The sequence below is a fragment of the Nicotiana attenuata genome, chromosome 12 (genome assembly GCF_001879085.1).
Source record: "Nicotiana attenuata strain UT chromosome 12, NIATTr2, whole genome shotgun sequence".
Lineage (NCBI taxonomy): Eukaryota > Viridiplantae > Streptophyta > Magnoliopsida > Solanales > Solanaceae > Nicotiana > Nicotiana attenuata.
In genome coordinates this window covers 25,583,810-25,599,320 of record NC_032000.1, presented here as the reverse complement: position 1 = coordinate 25,599,320, position 15,511 = coordinate 25,583,810, and the positions used below count along the sequence as shown (strand labels likewise).

Below are 15,511 nucleotides of genomic sequence, written 5' to 3'. Positions count from 1 at the left end.
CAAATCAACTTAGGACTCTCTTTTTTCCCAATTTCTCTATGTGTTTAAATTATCTAAACTCCCCTTTCTTTACATATGCATGTGTAAGCTGTCCAAACCTCTTTACCTTCATTATCTGAACTTCCTTGATCATATATGCATTTTGACGGGGAAAAACTACTTTATTTGTAAATACGTGCTTACTTGTTAATTGACTAATTCACATAGTTTAAGTTCGGCCGGGACCACCGTTGTAGACCGCGAGGGGTGCCTAACACCTTCCCCTCAAGGTTATTTCGAGCCCTTACCCTAATCTCTGGTAATACAAACTAGTTATATGAGTTAATCGCTCTAGGTGCTCTAACGCACCTCAATCCGTTAGGTGGCGACTCTTCAAATACCTAATTCCCAAAAGAAAACGAGTTGTTCCACCATGAATGTCGAAACCCGGACTCCGCGAAGGACAAAGAGGGCGCAACACCTGGTCAATAGGGCTGCTATAGATGAAAACCCCTCCATAAACCGACGGTAATAACCCGCCAATCCCAAGAAACTATGGATCTCTGTGGCTGAAGTAGGCCTAGGCCAATTCTGAACGGCCTCAATCTTTTTAGGATCCACCTGAATACCCTCTGCTGATACAACGTGACCTAAGAAAGCAACTGAACTCAACGAAAACTCACATTTCGAAAACTTAGCATATAGCTGGCTGTCTCTCAGAGTCTGAAGTACAATCTGAAGATGCTGCTCATACTCCTCTCGACTGCGGGAGTAGATCAAGATGTATCAATAAAAATAATCACAAAGGAATCCAGATAGGGCTTGAACACCCAGTTCATCAAATCCATAAATGATGCTGGGGCATTTGTCAGCCCAAATGGCATCACTAGAAACTCATAATGCCCATACCGAGTCCGAAAACCTGTCTTAGGGACATCGGATTCCCTAATCCTCAACTGATGGTAGCCAGAACTCAAATCGATCTTTGAAAACACCTTGGCATCTTGAAGCTGATCAAATAAGTCATCAATCCTCGGCAATGGATACTTTTTGTTGATGGTGACGTTATTCAACTACCGATAGTCTATGCACATCTTCACCGACCCATCCTTCTTCTATACAAACAACACCGGCGCACCCCAGGGCGAGACACTAGGTCTAATAAAGCCCTTATCAAGCAAATCTTGCAATTGCTCCTTCAATTTTTTCAACTCTGGCGGGGCCATGCGGTATGACGGAATAGAAATGGGTTGAGTGCCTAGAGCCAAATCAATGCAAAAGTCAATATCCCTGTCGGGTGGCATCCTCGGCAGGTCTGCATGAAATACCTTTGGGAATTCCCGAACAACTGGTACAGAATCCATGGAAGGAACCTCCGCACTAGAATCACGAACATAAGCCAAATAAGCCAAACACCCCTTCTCAACCATACGCCGAGCCTTCATATAAGAGATAACCCTGCTGGTAGAATGACCAGGAGTCCCCCTCCCCTCTAATCGAGGCAACCCCGGCAATTCTAAGGTCACGGTCTTGGCGTAACAGTCCAATATAGCATGATAAGGTGACAACCAATCCATCCCCAAAATAAAATCGAAATCAACCATATCGAGAAGCAGGAGATCTACGCTTGTCTCAAGACCCCTAATAATAACCACACACGAACGATAGACACGACCTACAAAAAAAGAATCCCCCACCGGTGTGGACTCATACACGGGAACACTCAAAGAATCACGAGGCACAACCAAATATGAAGAAAAATAAGATGACACATAGGAGTATGTATACCCTGGATCAAATAGAACTGAAGCATCTTTACTCCAAACTGAAACAGTACCTGTGATAACAGCATCGGATAACTCAGTCTCAGGCCTGGTTGGGAAAGCATAACATTGGGGCTGGGCCCCACCACTCTGAACCATATCCCTGGGACGGCCTCCTGCTGGCTGGCCTCCACCTCTAGCGGCCCGGCCTCAACCTCTAACGACCTGGCTACCACCTCTAGCGGCCTGACCTCTACCTCTGGATCCCTGACCCCTACCTTTAGCCGGCTGAGCGGGCGATGGCGGAATCATGGCATGCGAACCCTGCTGCTGTGACTGAACACCCACTAATCTCTGACATGTCCTCCAGATATGCCCATACTCACCACACTCAAAACATCCATCCTCATACTGCGGCTGTGGAAACTGAGACTGACCTTGACGGGCCGACTGACCGCGGTAATAACTCTGAAGAGGAAGTGCTTTGATAGGAGTTGGCTGCCCTGAAGGAGGTACATAAGGACCACGACTCCCTAAAGCTCCATGGGATGTTTGTAGTGCTGAATAAATCGGCCTGGGAGGATGGCCCCTACCAAAAGTACCTCGACCTCCAGATGAGGCCCCACTGAATCCACTGGAGTGACGCGACCTCTTGTCAGACCCCTGACCACTCCCCTGAGCTAGAGCCATCTCAACTCGTCTGGCCATATTGGCTGCATCCCAGAAAGAAATCTCACTCCCTGTCTCCTTAGCCATCTGCAATATGATAGGTTGAGCAAGTCCCACAATAAACCTCCTCACCCTCTCTCTCTCTCAGTAGGAAGTATAAGAATAGCATGATGGGCCAAATTAACAAATCTAGTCTCGTACTGGGTGACAGTCATAGAACCCTGCTGAAGGCACTCGAACTGCCTCCGGCAGTCCTTTCTCTGAGTGATAGGAATATACTTCTCCAGAAATAGTTGAGAGAACTAGTCCAAAGTAAGAGTCGACGATCCATCTGGTCTGGCCAAAGAAAAATCCCTCCACCTTTTCTTGGCGGAACGTGACAGACGAAAGGCAGCAAAGTCGACCCCATTGGTCTTCACTATTCCCATGTTCCGTAATACCTCGTGACAACTGGCCAGATAGTCCTGGGGATCCTCTAAAGGTGTACCGCCATAGGTAGTGGTGAAAAGCTTGGTAAACCTATCCAATCTCCACAAAGCCTCGGAAGACATAGCTGATCCATCGCTGGTCTGTGCTGTAACACCCGCCGGAACTACCCCAACGGGCTGAGTTGCTGGAGTCTGAAACTGAGGAGCCATCTGCTCCGGAGTGTGAGTAGCGGGAGTCTGTGCTCCTCCCCCAGCCCGAGAGACGGCTGGTGCTACAGGGAATGTGCCAGCCTGAGCAACACTCTCCATAAGGCCCACTAGACGGACCAAAAGCATCCTGAAGTACCGGGGTAGCGATGAACCCCTCTGGAACCTGAGCTGGCCCTGCTGGAACGGTCTGGGCTGGAGCCTCCTCGTCAAACTCTACTTGAGGCTCCGCCGCTGGTTCTGCTGCTCGAGCTCTGGGCTGAGCCCTGACCCTGCCTCGGCCTCTAGCACGGCCTCGGCCTCATCCTCTGCCCCTCGTAGGAGCTTCCACTGGGGCTCTAGCTGCTGCTCAGCTGAAGAAGCGGTACGTGTTCTCGGCATCTGCGAATGAACAAGAGTAGAGATTTCAATTAGCATTGAGAGATCAAATCACACAACAGAGAAGAATAGAAGTGAAATTGTTCCTAAACTCTATAGCCGATGGGGATAAGCACAAACGTCTCCGTACCGATCCCTCAGACTCTACCTAGCTTGTTCGTGAATTGTGAGACCTAGGCAACCTAGTGCTCTAATACCAACTTGTCACGACCCGGAATTTCCACCCTCGGGACCGTGATGGAGCCTAATATCACACTTGCTAGGCAAGCCAACGTTAGACTTTTATTAACCTTTTTCCTTTATATTTCATAGATTAAAATCAACAAACTAAATAAAGTAGAAGTAAATGCGAAAGTACGTAAATAACCATTTATACTATTAATAATACATAGCTATTACTACTTCCCGGAATCTGGTGTCACAATCCACGAACATACTATGAATATCTACAAACAACAGTCTGAAAGGAATTACATCTGTTTCGAAAGAAAAGAAATAGGAATGTAGAAACATAGGAGGGGACGCCAGGGCCTGCGGACACCGGCAGAACTACCTCGGGTCTCCTAGATGAAATGTCTGCAACCGACCTCTCGATCAGCCACTACCAGCTCCAAAATCTACACAGGAAGTGCAGAGTGCAGCATCAGTACAACCAACCCCATGTACTGGTAAGTGCCGAGCCTAACCTCGACGAGGTAGTGACGAGGGTACGGCGGGGCAATCACAACATAACCTACATACAGTGTGTAATAAAGTAGCAAGAAGTACGGAACAAAATGAAACAGTAACTTGCAAGGAAAGAAGTGAAAACTCTGGTATCTCATCAGTACTCAGCTATACCAATCCTTAAGTATTCACCCTTATTACTCCAAATCAATCCACCCTTATTCCTCCTGTTGCGGCGTGCAACCCGATCCCACTGTACAATAGTAACTCACCCTTATTTCTCCTCAACATACCACCCTTATTACTCTTGTTGCGACGTGCAACCCGATCCCACCAAATAATAGCATTTCACCCTTATTACTCCTCAATATATCACCCTTATTCCTCCTGTTGCGGGGTGCAACCCGATCCCACCGTATCAATACCAATCACACAATTAAATCAGGAATTTCACAATTTAGCTCAAAACTCTCCACAATATTTAAGTCTCAAACCAAAGAAAACAAAAAGCCACACAATTATTAAACTTCACTTAATTAATACTACACAGCGAGACCAACCCAAAATGTACCATAAAACACCGATAAACCAACTTAAACCAATGATGTGATACAATGAAACTACGGGATAGCTAATACCTTCAATAAAGAAAACATCATCTAACAAGTAGCAATTAAACATGGAAACACCAATAAGCATGTAGTAGTTAAGACAGGAAGACAATATATCAAGAACGGGGGAAAAAAAAAGGCAAAACAGATAATTTGGCGACGCATAGGTACTCGTCACCTCACCTATACGCCACACACATGGATTTTCACATAGAAATTAAGTCGGGGATCCCTAATCCCTCAAGTCAAAGTTAGACATAACACTTACCTCAATCCACGGCCAACTCAACGCTCAATTACCGCTTTTCCTCTAGTTTGCACCTCTGAACCAATATAATCTAGCAAATGACCAACCAACCAATTCAATTTAAGCCTTACGAACTACCCATTATAGCAAGGAATTCAATTTAGGCCATTTTTAAAGTGTCAACAGAAGTCAACACCCGGGCCCGCTTGGTCCAAATCGAAATTCGGACCAAAACCCGATTACCCATTCACCCCCGAGCCCGGATATACAATTAGTTTTGGAATCCGACCTCAATTTGAGGTCTAAATCCATAAATTTTGAAATCCTTAGCTTCTACAAAAAAATCCCCAATTCCACCATGATAACCCTAGATTCTAGGATGAAATCTTGTTAAAAGAGTGAAAGATTGAAAGAAATGAGTTAAGAATCACTTACCTATGATTTGGGGAAGAAAAAGTCTTTGGAAAATCGCCTCTTGTGTTCTAGGTTTGGAAAAATGGGAGAATGAATGAAAAATCCCGTCTAAGTCCCTTTTAAACAGTTGCAAATGTCGCGTTTGCGACCTGAGCTTCGCAACAAATGTAAGAATGGCAACGCAAATGCGAACATATTGTTCGCAAATGCAAAGGTGGGATCGCAATTGCGACCACCTTCTTCGCAAGATCAATTTCGCAAATGCGAAGGATTGTTCGCATTTGCGAACAGAGGCTAGCTTGGCTTCTCTTTGCAGTTGCGATGAGAAGCTCGCAAATGCGACCTCAGTAGTAGTCGCAAATGCGAAGTTTGACCTCGAATTTGCAAGGTCTGAGGCCTGCAACACAGCTGAAGAATACCAGCAATTTTTTCTAAGTTCAAAACACCCGAAGCCTATCCGAAACTCACCCGAGCCCTCGGGGCTCCAAACCAAACATGCACACAAGTCTTAAAACATCATACGAACTTGCTCGTGCGATCAAATCGCCAATATAATACCTAGAACTACGAATTTAGCACTAAATCACATGAAATTCTCAAGAACACTTTGAAATTCCTATTTTCACCACCGGACGCCCGAATCACGTCAAATCAACTCTGTTTTTCACCGAATTTCACATACATGACTTAAATATTATATTGAACCTGTACGGGGCTCCGAAACCAAAATACAGGCCCGATACCAACGAGATCAAACATTAATCAAATTCTTTAAACCATTAGATTTTCACATTTACAATTTTTAACAAAAATTCATTACTTGGGCTAGGGACCTCCGAATTCGATTCCGGGCATACGCCCAGGTCCCATATTTTATTGCGGACCCACCGGGACCGTCAAAATACGGGTTCGGGTCCGTTTACTCAAAACGTTGATTGAAGTCAACTAAAATCAACTTTTAAAGGCAAAAATTATTATTTTTCTCAAATTTCCACATAAAGGCTTTCTAAAAATGTGTCCGGACTCCGCACGCAAATCGAGGAGGAATAAAGTGAGGTTTTGAAGAGTTCGGAACACAGAATCGAGTTCTAAAATACAAGATGACCCTTTGGGTCATCACATTTAGTCACATATATATTGCCTATCTAAAGATGTCATATATGTTTGGTTAAAATATTTAATTACCTATTAAAGACTAAATGGCATTTGAATTATGACAGTGTGTCGTAGTATTTACCCAAAGAAGAATTGCGATATACTTTTATTGTTTACTGAATCCATATTGATTTGTGAGCATGTATTATCTATTTTGCATGCTTCGTCTGTTACTGTATTCAATGGATTGAACTTCTCTAAATGGCATGAACTAGTCCAATTTCACTTAGTTGTGATGGATCTTGACTTGGCTTTGTTGAATGATAAGCCCGCTGCGAGCTGTTCCACGACCCTCGATCAGATGATCTTGGCCGAGCTACCTGGATCAATTAACACACGCTTAACTCGAGATTTATTTATGAGTACAAATATTACAAGTGCATCGTTGTGGAGCTGCACGGTCCCTTCTGCGTCTTCGTCATTGAAAGATAAAGTTCCTTCGGGCCTGGGAATGTCGACCCCACCGATGGTCATGTTAATGACATGTTGAGGTTCTTCCTGCTCGACCTGTTTATTAGCATCTCTATTCCTAAAATGATTCTTGGCTCGATCGCTCAGGAACTCTTGGAGATGTCCGTTATTGAATAGCCGGGCTACTTCCTCTCTTAATTGTCGGCAATCTTCTGTTCTGTGTCCGTGAGTGCCATGATATTTGCACATTAGATTAGATCCCTTTGGGCTAGATCGGGATGTAGAGGTCGAGGCCATTTGGTGTCTTTGATGCGTCCGATGGAAGATACGATGGCGGCATCATTGATGTTAAAGTTGTATTCCGATAATCTTGGCGCTTCCTTAGGCCCGATGGGCCTGACGAAACTATTTTTGCTCATGAATCCCCGATTGTTTTGACCTCGAGCGATCCTCCTCTCACTTCTCACAAGATTTCGCCCGGACTCGTTACCTCTTCGGTCCCCGTTGTACGATTTTTGACGATCTCTGCTTGATCTTGGTTCACGATCAATGTCTCTCTTGACCCTATCGACGACTCTAATGGGATAAACGGACCCAGAAGGGGCCCAAGTTGATCGTCTTCGACCCTGATTTTCAATTGATATTGGTTATGCACGTCGGCCCAAGTAACAGCCGGATATTCTACCAGATTTTGTTTCAACTGTTGTGAAGCCAACAAGCTTCGAACATTGAGTCCTTGGGTAAAGGCCTAAACGGCCCAATCATCCGCAACTGGACGCAGGTCCATCCGTTCCATTTGAAATCGAGATACGAATTCTCTGAGCATCTCGTTGTCCCTCTGTTTCACTTTGAAGAGGTCTGACTTTCTAGTCTCGGCCTTGATAGCCCCGGCGTGAGCTTTCACGAAGGAATCTACAAGCATAGCAAACGAGTCAATAGAATTAGGAGGTAAATTGTGATACCATATCATAGCTCCTTTTGACACAGTCTCCCCGAATGTTTTCAGCAGGAGATATTCGATATCATCATCTTCCAAGTCATTCCCTTTGATGGCGCATGTGTAGGAGGTCACGTGCTCATTTGGGTCAGTCGTTCCGTTGTACTTAGGAATCTCGGGCATGCGAAACTTTTTAGGGATCGGCTTCGGAGCTGCGCTCGGAGGGAAAGGTTTTTGAACAAACTTCTTGGAATCCAAGCCTTTTAATATCGGCACTGCTCTAGATATTTGATCGACCCTAGAATTGTAAGTTTCCAATTTTTTGTCATTGGCTTCGATTTTCTTCTCCTGACTCTACACGTTTTGTCAGCTCCTCGGGCATTTTTATGATCTCGGGGTTGGTTCCTCATTCATTTTCATTTGGCCTCTCCGCGACCGGTTCATTTCTGCGAATGACTTCCCGAGACTGCTCAGGCTCAATTCTGCTCGGGCACGGCTCTGGTTTTGGAGCTGGGCTATTGCCACCTGTTGAGCCTGTATCATTTTGAAGATTACCCGCAAGTTGATCCCATCATCCTAGCCGTCGTGCGTATTTTGTGCAAACGACCGGATTTCCCTGCGGATACTATTCTCAGGATAGGTAGGCAAATTTGTTGATGGCCACATGCGAGCTAGCGTCGATCGGGTCCGCAACCGAGAATCTGTATGGGTCTACGAGGGGCACCTCATCACCGGGTGCTACATTGTTGTTCTCGCCATGGTGGTCGGGTTCAGCATCCACATTTAGAGGGGCAGACTGGGAGTTCGACGTTTTGAACTTTAACCTGAAATCAAAGGTACTCCAAAGAACAAGTGTAAAATAGGGTGTGTTATAGAAGTTTGTATCAAATAGCCACTATTATCCTTAGCCCCGCGGTGAGCACCAAACTGTTTACCCTCAAAATCGGATAACAATTAAATTTGTAAGTGGTTTTAAGGATACGCGGATTAACTTGACACAAAGCAGTAAATTGGATTAGATTGAACAAGTAAAGATAAAAATGAATTCAAACCACATGAATTGGATAGTTTCAGCCTTAGTAAAATTGTTCACCCTCGATCCGGGCTCGCTATAATCAACACTGATGAACAAGAGGAAATAGCTAAACAACAGAGGAAATGATAATATAATGCTTTGGAATGTGTGATACAATGTGTGTTATGAAACATCAGACCCCCTTTATATAGTAGGGGAGTCCTACTTTAGGTACAACTATATAAAAAGTAAAAAATCTTCTAATTAATTGATAGTCGATTTCTTATCGATACGTGCCGAGATCCCCGTCGTGATATTCGGCCGGTCACGGATATCACGGCCTTCTGTTGGCCGGGCTTGATTACCTGACTACGTCCTTCGAAGTTAATCAAGGCTAGGACCGATCTCGAACCTTGACCCCGATATCCTCGAGGGTAGGTGTTATGGTCCCGGACTCCAAATCGATGAGACCTCTACCTTGGTCTCGGCCCCTTGTTGTCATATCTCGAGCTTGGCTTATCATGTCGGAGACCGGGGTGTACCACGAGACCGGTTTTACCCATATACAAAATGCAAACCCGTATATTGTGTAAATATAACATGCAACCAAAATGTCTTTTGATGATAAGTTTTAACTGTCAATGCCAAAGTCCTTAATTTTATGGTGGTTTGTTTAAGAACATGACCATGAGTTTATTTGGGCAAGATAGAGACATCTTCTAAGATTTTCTTGTTCGATCTAGCTGGAGATTCAAAATATGGTCATTATAATGCTGGCTTATAGCTAATTGTAACCTACTCTTACTTGGCACAAAAAGCTGAATAGTAGATGTTTTAAGCTATTCCAAGAAGGATTGCTTTAATTATATACACAAGCATATTAATGAAATACTATGAAGTTAAAACCATGGATACCTTAAGTGTTGTTAATGAATTTAATGATAAACAAACATATACATTCTTAGAATTGAACACCAAAATATGCAGCCAATTCTAATATCGATCATCACTAAAAAAAAATAGTTATACGCACGTCAGAATCTAATAGAACATCCCAAGAGTAGAGTGTCTGACGTGCTTATCTATCATTGAATCCATCAACAACAATTTGAATATCTTAAGTTCTTATGTTACATTTCGACATTTATATAAAAGATTAAGGCGATTTTTCACGGAATACTAAAAATACTCTTACCTTCCAACTTATTGTGCCAAGTAACAAATGTTACACTGAGCTTTGTACCAACATTGGCTATGTTTATAATCTTTAGCCCCTAAACTTTTCTAATGGAAGAAGCGCAAATGCCTTTAAGTCTATCTTATGGTTATGCTGTTTAAAATCTATACAACTGAACTTGTTGGTGGTTGACGCTTTGTTGTTGGACATTGATCAAATTTTATGGGCTGAACGAAGCACTCCTACTCTCTAGTGACTAAGAAATGAGCTTCTTCATTAATTGGCGGAGACTGTTGACATGTGGTACAAAAAGAAAGTCATTTTTTGGAACTTTCATATAGGAATAAGCATTCGATTTGTATATATTTGTATATAGCCAATGTGAAAACCTAAATTAAGCAAGTATGAAGAGAGAAGAGAAACGACAGAAGTTCCATGAAGGCCTCCTTCGAATGCTCTATCCTCCTCCACCTTCACCTCCTCCCCTAGTAAATCCCCATTATTTTTCTACTCGCTCCATCATTACCCTTTCTTTTTCATAGTGTTAAATGACTTATTATTTTCTTATCCCCATTACGATTGTAGGAAGAAAACGATGAAGAACCACTTCACATTCTCGGACAAGGCATCAACTTCGATCAAATTCCAGGTTTTTTTTAATTTATAGGAGTATTTTGTGTTATATGAGTATAATTTTGATGTCTGTGCAGTCGTGATGCAGTTTTAGTAATTAGGTCTTATATATGCAGATGAAGCGGAAGATGATAGGGGCTCTTCCTCCTCTGACGACCAGGCGTCTGATCATGGGCCTGATCAGAAGCTCACAAGGGCCAAGAGGAAGAGGCTTCGACGAAAGAAGCTTAAGGAAGCCGCCTCTCACCGCCAGAATATAATTGGGCCGTTGTTACCTACCGCAGAGAATGATCGGAATGGTGAAAATGTGAGTACGACAGAAGAGGAACCACAAGGCGTTCGACAAAATGCCAATGAGCCAGGTATGCTTTGAGGAGTAAAAAGTAGCAATAGCAGTAGTTTTCTTGTCTCTCTCCTTATTTTCACTTTGGATTTATTTTATATGTGTTGAAATTGGAAGTGAATTTTTACAGAGGCAGTATAATTCAGCATGCTTAAAAGGTTTTCTCATCTTACTCTATGAAATATTACCTTTAATTACCTTAAGGTGACCTGACACTGCGAACAACTTTTTACATACTGAATGTATATAACTTTTAGCACTTGTCCATTATCAGGTGATGCAGACTCTTGCTCGAAACAAAACAGACTAAAACAAAGAAGAATTGCTAAACGGTTGGTTGGTGGCAGCTCAAAATCAACTAGTGAAGGCGACAAACCTTAAAAATCCCTATCCTTTTGCCAAGAGCTAAAGCTTGGCGGATTTCTTGTGAAATGAAGGACCACTGGAACAGGCAGAAGTTAAACTATAACTGTTAAGAAGAAATCGAATTTGATACTACTATGGACAAAATTTTAAGAAGCAAGTTGGATTTGTATCTTTTCAAAAATATCTAACGCATAGTTTTTATTTTGAACTGTGTGGTTCATGTTCGTGTACGTATTGCAGTCTGCAGATGTCTTCTTCCTAGTTAATTTAGTGCTTCAGTGTACAGTAGTACTGTAAATATTTCTCAATTGATTATTTTCTTTTAAAGACATAACTTAATGACACGTTGGAGAAGCCTTGTTTAAAGAAATACTCAAAGTTTGGAGAAAACCTGTTTCTGAGAACATTCGAAGTTTTCCGGAAAAGGCATTTGTCTGGCTTGAACTAGTGGTATAACTTCAACTTATAGCTTGTTTGGCATAGCTCCAAAAATTGGCCTTTTTTTAAATATTTTTTGTGAGAAGCAGTTTGTGTTTGGCTAATTAATTTGAAAAGCACTTTTGAGCATCAATTGGTGTCTGGCTAAGCTATTAAAAACTGCTTCTAAGTGTATTTTTCTCAAAAGTGCTTTTTAAAAAAGTGATTTTGGAGATAATCTATTTTTTTCTGCTTCTGCTTCTCCTCAAAAGCATTTTTTCTTCTTAAAGCTTGGCCAACTTTAAAAAAAGAACTTTTTTTGAAATGCTTCTAGGATTTGAAAAGCTTGGCCAAACGGGCTATTAATGGTGCTGATCCATTTCCATGGACCTCTGGCTTCTGAAAGTGAGAACTTCGGGCGTCTTACTAACAAAGAGGAAGGAAAAATAATCCACTGACCATGAGAGATCATCATGGTTACGTTATGCAATATGAATCCAAATTAATTGAGCTATCTCAAATGGTACTAATTTGAATCCAAATTAGTTGAGCTATCTCAAAAATATTACCATTTTATAGTTGCTCCAGTGGTTAAGAAATCAAGACTGAAGGGATAAGTGATAAACTATAGTTAGAAAAGAAGTCAGCGGCAGGAATGCAGGATCTTAGCCAAGCGGAAGGTATGGCGTAAAGTACTGAGGCAGCACTTTCTTATTTTAAAGGAGAGGGTGCACTCATTTAAGATTCCTTTTGTTCTTATCTTCAAAAATCAATGGTCTATTTTCATTAGTCAATAAGATTACTATATTGCAATTCTTGTTGCTATTATCGCTAGCCGCCACTAGAAAAGGTGCATATCAGTAAAGTCAAATGCACTATCGCACTTGTGGAAACTTCCACAGTTTGACACTTTGTGGATTTGTTAATTCACAAAGTATAAGTTATGGTTTAAGTGACTAATAGACAGGGTAAAAACTAATTTTCTTTCACATGTATACAAGTTAAACGTTTTTTTTCCTTGGACAAGAAAGATGCTTGAGAGTCACGCCTCCGTACTCAATTTGCTCAATCCAAAATAGTCATAAAATGGAAGAATCTGGAAACTCTAATATTCTTAGCTAGTCCCAATACAAATTCAGTAAAACTGAATGTTGCACATGGTAACAGCCTTATCAGTCCCCAAATCTCAACCCTAGATAGATTAAAAACGCCCACTTACCCTGTTAGCATTAAAATCTTCTTACTCAACCAGTCCATGCCCATTTTGTCAAAATTAATATTTTATAAGGAAAGCAAATGCGCGAATTAATTACAGATCTTAAGTTTCTTGTAAGAATCAAGAAGCCCAACTTATAATATTACTATATATTATTCCTTCTCATCGATTCCACAATATTTTTATTTTCAGCAATTTTCGTTACTCAACCCCTAAAGTCCAATGAGATTCATCCAGCTGACTAATTAATATAATATAGTAGTATTTCTTCTGCTGGTCCATTAATTAGACTTCCATAGGCCATTTAAAGCACACATTGCATCCCGAGACGTTCTCACTCTAAATCTTATACTACTCCCATATTTGCAATTATCTTCCATTTACGTACACCGGCCATGGCCCATAACGTCTTTCGGGCCAAACAACAATCATCGTCTTCACGAGACAAATCTCTCTTCCTAGCAGCCATAGTAGCCCTTTTACTTGTCTGTGCTATTTGGTCTTTTACTGATCCTTTTCCTAATTTCTCAAATTTCTTATCCAAGCAAAACGTTACTTCACCGGAATATTGTCCACCGGACCGGGAAGCCGTTGACCGGAGATATGACCCGCCGGAGAAGACATTCTACGATGACCCGGAACTCAGTTACACTATTAATAAACCTATCAAAAACTGGGACGAGAAGAGAATCCAGTGGCTGAAGCTTCATCCTTCATTTGCAGCCGGCAGAGCTAACCGTGTACTCCTCCTCACTGGATCACAGCCCACTCCATGCAAGTACCCTATAGGTGATCATTTACTCTTAAGGTTTTTTAAAAACAAAGTTGACTACTGTAGAATCCACGGCTACGATATTTTTTACGGTAACACGTTTTTGCACCCTAAAATGCGTTCCTATTGGGCCAAGATACCGCTTGTTCGGGCCGCCATGTTAGCCCATCCTGAATCCGAGTGGATTTTATGGATTGACTCGGATGCTATCTTCACTGACATGGATTTCAAAATCCCACTACACAAGTACAAGGACTACAACTTCATCGTTCATGGCTGGCCTGATTTGATTTTTAAGAAGAAAAGCTGGGTCGCCATTAATGCAGGGATTTTTCTTATAAGAAATTGTCAGTGGTCCATGGACTTCTTAGACGTTTGGGCCAATATGGGCCCGAAAAGCCCAGAATACAAGCAATGGGGCAAAATATTAAGGTCAACTTTCAAGGATAAAACCTTCCCGGAATCCGACGATCAATCGGCATTAAGCTATATTATAATGAAAGGAGAAGAAAAATGGAGGAGCAAAATTCACGCGATTACTGATTACTCTTTACACGGGTACTGGCTAGGAATAGTGGATAGATTTGATAACATCACGGGAAATTACGTGAAGATAGACAGAGACGTACCTAAGTTGCGGAGGAGACACGCGGAGGCAGTGAGCGAGAGTTACGCGGCGGCAAGGGAGCCGTTGGTGGCGGAGGGCGGTGATTGGAAGGGTGGTTGGAGGCGGCCGTTTATAACGCACTTCACGGGATGTCAGCCGTGTAGTGGGGACCATGCTGCGGAGTATGTGGGCGATAAATGTTGGGTGGGAATGGAAAGAGCGTTGAACTTTGCGGATAATCAGGTGCTACGTAATTTTGGATTCATGCACGATGATATCAAAAGCAATTCACCTGTCTCTCCGGTAACTTTCGATTTTCCAGCTGAAGAAGTAGAAGAATTCGTGTGAATAAACATCGCATACCTCAGTTTTTACTGTAGGATTCTTGCTACGTTCATAAGTCTTGTGAATTTTGGATGTGTTTTAATTCCAGTCTCTTGATCTATATTTTACCGCTATTACCGCTGTATTTGATAGTTTATTATTGGAATAGCAACAAGTTTTTATAATCCCATACAAAAACTATGGGACTAGTTTTACCTCAAGCAATGCTTTTTTAACATCCATTTTTATTTCTGGTTTTTTCTTTATTAAAGTAAACATTTCTTAGTCCAGTTTCGTAAGCCGATACTTTTGGCAATCAATAGTATTAAGAAATGTCTACTAATGTGGAGAAGATACTTTTTTGGTCATTCTTCTTTTGTTTCCAGTTCCAAATGAAAGAATCGTTTGACGAAAAGGGCGCAAAATAAAAAGAGAGTTGCCTGAGGTAATTAACAAAGAACAATGTCACAAGTATAAGCTAAAGCAATTCAGTATGGAGCTGCTTTTTACCGCTCACCCTTTTTTTTTATTTCATGTAGAAGTGTCCTAATCCAGGTTTGTAAGTAATAGTTTGGCAATTAATAATTCAAAAAAGTTCCATATTTTAAGAAATTGTCGACAAGTGTGGACAACACTTGTTGGTCATCATTCAACCTATGATTTTCCAGTTCCAAACGAAAGATACGTTTGAAAAAAAGTGCGCAAAAGAGAGTGGCCTGATTGACTGAGGATTGAGGGAGATTGGATAATAATTATAGAAAAGGAAAAGAATTAGA

The 15,511-nt window shown here is 41.9% G+C and overlaps 2 protein-coding genes across 2 annotated transcripts; both read left to right on the top strand.

The window, feature by feature from the left end:
- Positions 10,203-11,629, top strand: LOC109236196. Its single transcript, XM_019402401.1, has 4 exons — positions 10,203-10,545; positions 10,643-10,706; positions 10,807-11,052; positions 11,308-11,629. The coding sequence occupies exons 1-4, from the start codon at positions 10,462-10,464 to the stop codon at positions 11,412-11,414; spliced, it is 501 nt and encodes a 166-aa protein (XP_019257946.1). The 5' UTR covers positions 10,203-10,461; the 3' UTR covers positions 11,415-11,629.
- LOC109235468 (glycosyltransferase 6-like) lies at positions 13,289-14,971 on the top strand. Its single transcript, XM_019401586.1, has one exon. It carries the CDS (start codon positions 13,428-13,430, stop codon positions 14,757-14,759), a length of 1,332 nt encoding a protein of 443 aa, XP_019257131.1. The 5' UTR covers positions 13,289-13,427; the 3' UTR covers positions 14,760-14,971.